Consider the following 6543-nt stretch of genomic DNA (forward strand, 5'->3'; position numbering starts at 1 on the left):
ACCTTTATGAGCTCCTATATTTATCTAGCTTTTCATATGTATTGCACCTTATTAATATATGCTACATTGTTTTTGTCTGGCCACAGCGTTTAAATTTACCGGATTCGTGTTTTCCCATTTTAAATAATTGATTTAACCCACTTTGTCCCAACTGTAGAATTCAGTTGTGCATAATTCACTCGCGATAATTTAGTTAAAGGTTAAACATGGTGAAAATAGATATTGAAATACGTGTGTGTGTGTGTGTGTGTGTGTGTGTGTGTGTGTATATACACTATATTTTTCATTTAGGATTAATGAATCTCTTTAATAACGTGATTACAACAATTTATTCCACACTTGTAGTTTATAGCATTTTATTTTAATCCTATACTTGAACTATAGGTATAACAAAACAATGGCAGAAGCTTGCAAAGAGGGAGGGAAGCTTGCAAATAGGAGGGAAGTGCGGTGATTGGTTTTCAACTGAGAGAGATTCTGACCAATCGGCGGGAAGTACGTTAGCTTTAAAAGCTAGTTGTCGCGACTTAGAAGTCATCGTAAACTTTGAAAACTAACTGTTCAACATGAGCGGAAGAGGCAAAACAGGCGGAAAAGCCAGAGCGAAGGCTAAGACTCGCTCCTCCAGGGCAGGACTTCAGTTTCCCGTTGGCCGTGTTCACAGGCTTCTCCGCAAGGGTAACTATGCTCAGCGCGTCGGTGCCGGTGCTCCAGTGTACTTGGCCGCTGTGCTCGAGTACCTGACCGCTGAGATCCTGGAGTTGGCTGGAAACGCCGCTCGGGACAACAAGAAGACCCGTATCATCCCCCGTCACCTGCAGCTGGCGGTGCGCAACGACGAGGAGCTGAACAAGCTTCTGGGCGGAGTGACCATCGCTCAGGGTGGTGTGCTGCCCAACATCCAGGCCGTGCTGCTGCCCAAGAAGACCGAGAAGGCCACCAAAGGCAAATAAGCTAGTTTACTTCCTACAGTTCTCCAAAGGCTCTTTTAAGAGCCACCCACTTGCTTGTTTTAAAGGGCAATAATTCACTCTAAAATGTAAAATGATGAAATCTTTCAAACATTTTATGTGTAAATTAGATGGTTGGGACGGCAACATTAAGATTAACAAGAACTATATCAATTCGAATTATTGAGTAATCTACAATGTTAAGACTAAACGAGTTTTTGTGATGCTTTTTGTTTATTTTAAAATCAGCCTGTATTTTAAAGTGCGCAACCACTTATTTTGTAGACTGCTCTCCGAAACTAGACATCTAAAGAATTTGCGCTTCTTTGGAGCTAAAACGGGGGCTTTTGCTGAAAGTGCAGAGAACATGATCAGTGCATTTGTTAGTCAAGCTGAGAATCAGATTAAGCTGACAAACTGGCAGAAATCAATGATCGCAACAGACACCAAAAAGGTGGTCAGAATCTTTTTTTTTTTTTTTTCGTTTGCCCACAAGAAACAAAAAAAAATAAATTTTGTCTCTATTTTCGTTTTTTAAATTCAGGGTAGAAAAATAGATAACCGACTTTAGAATTCATTATACACATGTAGACTGTGCTGAAACGCCCATTTTCCTCTGATTGGTCAACCAAATCTGAGCTCGTGACGTAGCCCTCAAAATAAGAGCCCTCTGTGGACCAGCACCCAGGCTTTTAATTATTATTATTATCATTTACTTGTATATAAACTAGGTTCACATATTCTGTCATTTGATCAGTTAGCAGGCTTACATCAATGACTACATCTTTGACGCACGCGCTGTACAATGCTTTATACTTCCTTTTTTAATAAAGGTTAAATGTCACGTTGACTCAATTTCTATTGTCTGCATTTGTTTGAGCTCAACTATACAGAAATCAATTTACATTTCAGTTTTGTGTTAGACTTAAAAAAATTAGAATTCATTTATATAAGTATATTATTTATAATCAGTCCAAATAACTAATTAACTTCAATATATCTCTTCAAAAGTTAATATATATTTACTATATATTATACAGAAAGCTGTATTTAGGGAATAATTTAGAATACCAAAAAAATACTTTTAGAGTATACATTATTGTGTGTGTGTGTGTGTGTGCGTGCGTGCGTGCGTGTGTGCGTGTGTGTGTGATTTATTGTTTTAAATAAAGTATGGGGGTAAAATACTGTAAATTAAGTACATGCTTATGTAAATTTGAGGATAATAATCAATTATGATTACATACTAAAAAGGGAGACAAAACTAAGAAAATATGGTTCATATGGACTCGGGATAATGGCTTAAGCTATTTATTTAAATATATAATTAAAAGAAGCTAGTTCGAAGGATGGGGTCCGGAGTTCGCTGGATTGACGCGCCTAGGTGTGACGTAATGTTGTAGCTCCACCTTTACTGTTTCAACTAGGTCCTCTGAGCGACTATAAAGCTTCTAGAATGCAGCGTAACATCGTACATTCGACTTTGTAGTTGATTAAGTGATAATCATGTCTGGAAGAGGCAAAGGCGGTAAAGGACTGGGTAAAGGAGGCGCCAAGCGTCACCGTAAAGTGTTGCGTGATAACATCCAGGGAATTACAAAGCCTGCCATCCGTCGTCTCGCTCGCCGTGGTGGAGTCAAGCGTATCTCTGGTCTGATCTACGAGGAGACTCGCGGTGTACTCAAGGTGTTCCTTGAGAATGTAATTCGTGACGCCGTTACATACACCGAACACGCCAAGAGAAAGACCGTGACCGCCATGGATGTTGTGTACGCGCTGAAGAGACAGGGACGTACACTGTACGGCTTCGGAGGTTAAACTTGGACCTAAAAGGAAAAATTAAACCAACGGCTCTTTTAAGAGCCACCCACATTTTCGCAAGAGTGCACTTCAAGTGTTGAAAACTCTTTGTTTTTCTGCTGCACTGTAGTTTTAAATTATTGGCATTAATAAAACGTCTCTTTTAAAGCAAGTCATTTCACTCAGTGGCCATATTTGAAATCCTTGTGTAGTAAGCTCGGGCATTCTGTCTTAATGAGACAATCTTCAAATCTGCTTGCCAAGCTTATGATTGAATTTCTTATACGCAATCCCCAATAATACTAAACATCTGTGTCTTTAGTTTAACCAAATACTGCATGAACTCAAGCCTGGTCCGAGCCTCTCCCCCGAGCGACATGTCTTGTGTTTTCCTTTATCTTTGGTAAAAACTGCCCTTTTGTTTGAAACAAAACATTTTAAAAATTGTTTAGAAGGTGCGCCTGTTGAGAGTGTATAGTTTATACACTTTTTGTTCCCCATAATTACAAATAAATTAATACAAAAAAGTAAACAAAGTTTGGTCTTGAGCGGGAAAATAAAACAAAGGATCCTATTGTTATGCGGAAGTCTCTTGGGTTGGGCGGCATTACAATGTCGAAGCTTACTATTGGCTGATTTGCTTGCAATCCTGTCTGCTTTCTGACCAATGAAATTATTGTCACACGTTCGTTGCACTCATACACAAACCAGAGAGGGCAGTTCTTGCCTTCTGTAATTTGCATAAGAGCCGAATAAATACCCAGTGTGCGCCTTCGTGAAGAACAGAGTTGCTCATATCTAATCGTAGCAATCATGCCTGAACCAGCGAAAGCCGCGCCTAAGAAGGGCTCTAAGAAAGCCGTCACTAAAACCGCCGGTAAAGGAGGAAAGAAGCGTAAGAGGACCAGGAAGGAGAGCTATGCTATCTACGTGTACAAGGTGTTAAAGCAGGTCCATCCCGACACTGGAATCTCCTCCAAGGCAATGGGTATCATGAACTCGTTCGTTAACGACATCTTCGAGCGCATCGCCGGTGAGGCGTCTCGTCTCGCTCATTACAACAAGCGCTCCACCATCACCTCCAGAGAGATCCAGACCGCCGTGCGTCTCTTACTGCCCGGGGAGCTGGCCAAACACGCCGTGTCTGAGGGCACAAAGGCCGTCACCAAGTACACCAGCTCCAAGTAAAGCGCTGAATCCTCTACAGCTACCCCAAAGGCTCTTTTAAGAGCCACCCATATTTTCCCTAAAGAGGTTCCGTTATTGCATATTTAGCGTAGGTGTTATCTAAACAGGAACGTTTTATTAACTGATTTATTGGTTATGGTTATTGTAAACGGAAACCTGAATGAATGAATATTTGCTGCCTGAACGTGTGTGTGTGTGTGTGTGTGTATGCTGGCGAATAGTATCGTCTACTGCAATGCAGATTAAACCCAAGCCCACTGTCTTAATGTAAAGCAACTGAGCATTAGTCACATTATTATTATAATAATAAATCCTATTTAATACGTTTATTAACATTTTTACGTATTGTGATTCGTAAATTGACGCATATCCCGTTCATGATCACTAGTCTGCAGACGGAATGTGGCCAGGATGGGACATCTTACTATCACTTTCCCAATCTGCGTGTAATAAAGCAGAGTGCAATCGAGTTACTGGTTCTGCTCTGAAGGGAGCACATCCACTCTTCTGCAGAAACCAAGGAAGATATTGATGGGCTTGTTTATTTTTGCATATCAGTGTATGATCATTATGCCGCATGAAATCTACATAAGATATTTGAGATAAATGAACCAGACAGTAACAGTGTTGTGCACTTCACATTTGATTTAAAACGTGTTCTCAAAGGGATGTTCTCCCAAAGTGAAACTTTTGTCATTTACTCTTTACTGGTTTAATATAGAGATTCTTTTATTGATCACAAAATAAGTAATTTTGTAGAAACCTGTAACCATGGACTTTTAGTTTTTTCATAGGGACTCGATGGTTACAGGTTTCCAACTTTATTCAAAATATCGTCTTTTGTGTTCAACAGAAGCAAGAAACTCGTAGAGGTTTAAAACCACTTGAGGGAGAGTAAATAGTGAGTAAATGTTAATTTTAAATGAACTACCCCTTTAAAATGATATAGGGCCTGGAATTGAGCCTGATTAAGCATGAGGGCCAGTTATGAATGTATTAAAAGAAGACTTGATAGTCATTCTGTTGATGGGATTATCTTGATGGGCCGTTAAGGTGTCAATGAAAAGAATGATAAATGATTGAATGGTTTTAGTCAATGACTGAATGGGCACTCAGTGTGGGTAGATTTTACTTGTACTGGATGTGTTCATTTACATAATCTTAAGTATTAAGTGACACATTTATAACATTTAAGACAACACAGGAGAACAGACAAACTCCACACAGAAATGCCAAAGGAACCAGCCGGGGTTTAAACCAGCGACCTTCTTGCTGTAAGGCAGCAGCACTACCCATTGCACCACCGCACTGCCTGTTTGTTATTTTTTACAACTTAAAAACAAAATAGCTAAAGTAATTTGAAGTAAAAAGGTGATAAGCTAAACTTGTATTGAACCCAGTGTCATATCTTTAAGTATATTAAACCGAGTTGCACTGGTAACTCCTCAAGGCTGCATTACTTCCCTGTTGTGGGGAAAGTATTGGACAAGAACAGTCAAATTAATTTTGTTGGTTTACTCTAAATTTAATTAAAAATAATAATTATTGTCAAATTCAAGTGTTTTGTTATTGTTGATGTTGCACTTGTAGGCTAATTATCAACCGCAGTTTTGTATTATTCGGCGCTTCCGCCGGAAATCAGTCACTCGTGAACGCGGGTTGAAGAAATGGTAGAAAAGTGTTTTTAAATATGGATATTTTAATACAAAACGCATTAGTTTGCAACTTAAGGTCTTTATTCACCCCCTTGAGCTGTTTGAGGCATGTTCTAGTAGGCTGTGTGCACTGTTTTTACCTTGGACACCTCCTGACTGCCATTAGCAAGACCAGTCAAGTGTAAATAAAACTCCGAATAGATTTAACGGAAAGAAGAAAGCCATACACCTGGGATGCCTTGATGGTGAGTAGCCTAAATCATAGGCTGTTTTTCATTTTGGGGAACTAACTATTTAATAAATACTGCAATAGTCCAAAAGAAAAGATATTTTAAAAAGAGGAAGAAGGAAATTGTATAGTCAGACATTGATTTAGGTGCTCAGTTGATTTCAACATGCATTCATTATAAGTTACATTTCCAAAACCAGTATATTATTGTTGATGAACAATATTACAGACATTTTGCAATCATTTAAGTGTGTACTTCTTTGAGACAGACTAAAAAAAAGTGTCTGAGATCCAAAGGTTGCCTATAAAGCCATTTAAAACTTAGGCTATATAGAGTGATTTACCTACGTCTGTATAATACCATCTAGATGTCACTAACAAAATGGACAAGTCAATCAATTAATCATGAAAAATAGCTTATCCAAAGTTCCTCACACAGGGTGACACGGTGGCAAAGTGGTAAGCACTGTCACCTCACAGCAAGAAGGTCCTTGGTTCGAGTCCCGGCTGGGTCAGTTGGCATTTCTGTGTGGAGTTTGCATGTTCTCCCTGTGTTTGTGTGGGTTTCCCTGGGTGCTCTGGTTTTTCCTATAATCCAAGCACATGCGCTATAGGTGAATTGAATAAACTAAATTGGCCATCGTGTATGTGTGTGAATGAGTGTGTATGGATGTTTTCCAGTACTGCGGCTGGAAGGGCATCCGCTGTGTAAAACAAATGC

At 39.4% G+C, this 6543-nt stretch overlaps 3 protein-coding genes across 3 annotated transcripts; all 3 read left to right on the forward strand.

Annotated features, from left to right (window-relative positions):
- The first annotated feature begins 566 nt into the window (after positions 1-566).
- Positions 567-961, forward strand: si:dkey-108k21.19 (histone H2A). Its single transcript, XM_056452354.1, has one exon. It carries the CDS (start codon positions 567-569, stop codon positions 951-953), a length of 387 nt encoding a protein of 128 aa, XP_056308329.1. The 3' UTR covers positions 954-961.
- Positions 962-2444: 1483 nt separating this feature from the next.
- Positions 2445-3241, forward strand: si:dkey-108k21.18 (histone H4). Its single transcript, XM_056452366.1, has one exon. It carries the CDS (start codon positions 2457-2459, stop codon positions 2766-2768), a length of 312 nt encoding a protein of 103 aa, XP_056308341.1. The 5' UTR covers positions 2445-2456; the 3' UTR covers positions 2769-3241.
- A 308-nt stretch (positions 3242-3549) lies between these two features.
- zgc:114046 (histone H2B 1/2) lies at positions 3550-4507 on the forward strand. The gene has a single exon (XM_056452360.1). The coding sequence runs from the start codon at positions 3564-3566 to the stop codon at positions 3936-3938; it is 375 nt and encodes a 124-aa protein (XP_056308335.1). The 5' UTR covers positions 3550-3563; the 3' UTR covers positions 3939-4507.
- Positions 4508-6543: the final 2036 nt, after the last annotated feature.

This window comes from Danio aesculapii, chromosome 25 (assembly GCF_903798145.1).
Source record: "Danio aesculapii chromosome 25, fDanAes4.1, whole genome shotgun sequence".
Classification (NCBI taxonomy): Eukaryota; Metazoa; Chordata; class Actinopteri; order Cypriniformes; family Danionidae; genus Danio; species Danio aesculapii.

What these genes read in the sequence shown, in the direction of transcription:
- zgc:114046 (XM_056452360.1), top strand. Translation starts at nt 3,564, where the DNA reads ATGCCTGAACCAGCGAAAGCCGCGCCTAAGAAGGGCTCTAAGAAAGCC.
- si:dkey-108k21.19 (XM_056452354.1), top strand. Translation starts at nt 567, where the DNA reads ATGAGCGGAAGAGGCAAAACAGGCGGAAAAGCCAGAGCGAAGGCTAAG.
- si:dkey-108k21.18 (XM_056452366.1), top strand. Translation starts at nt 2,457, where the DNA reads ATGTCTGGAAGAGGCAAAGGCGGTAAAGGACTGGGTAAAGGAGGCGCC.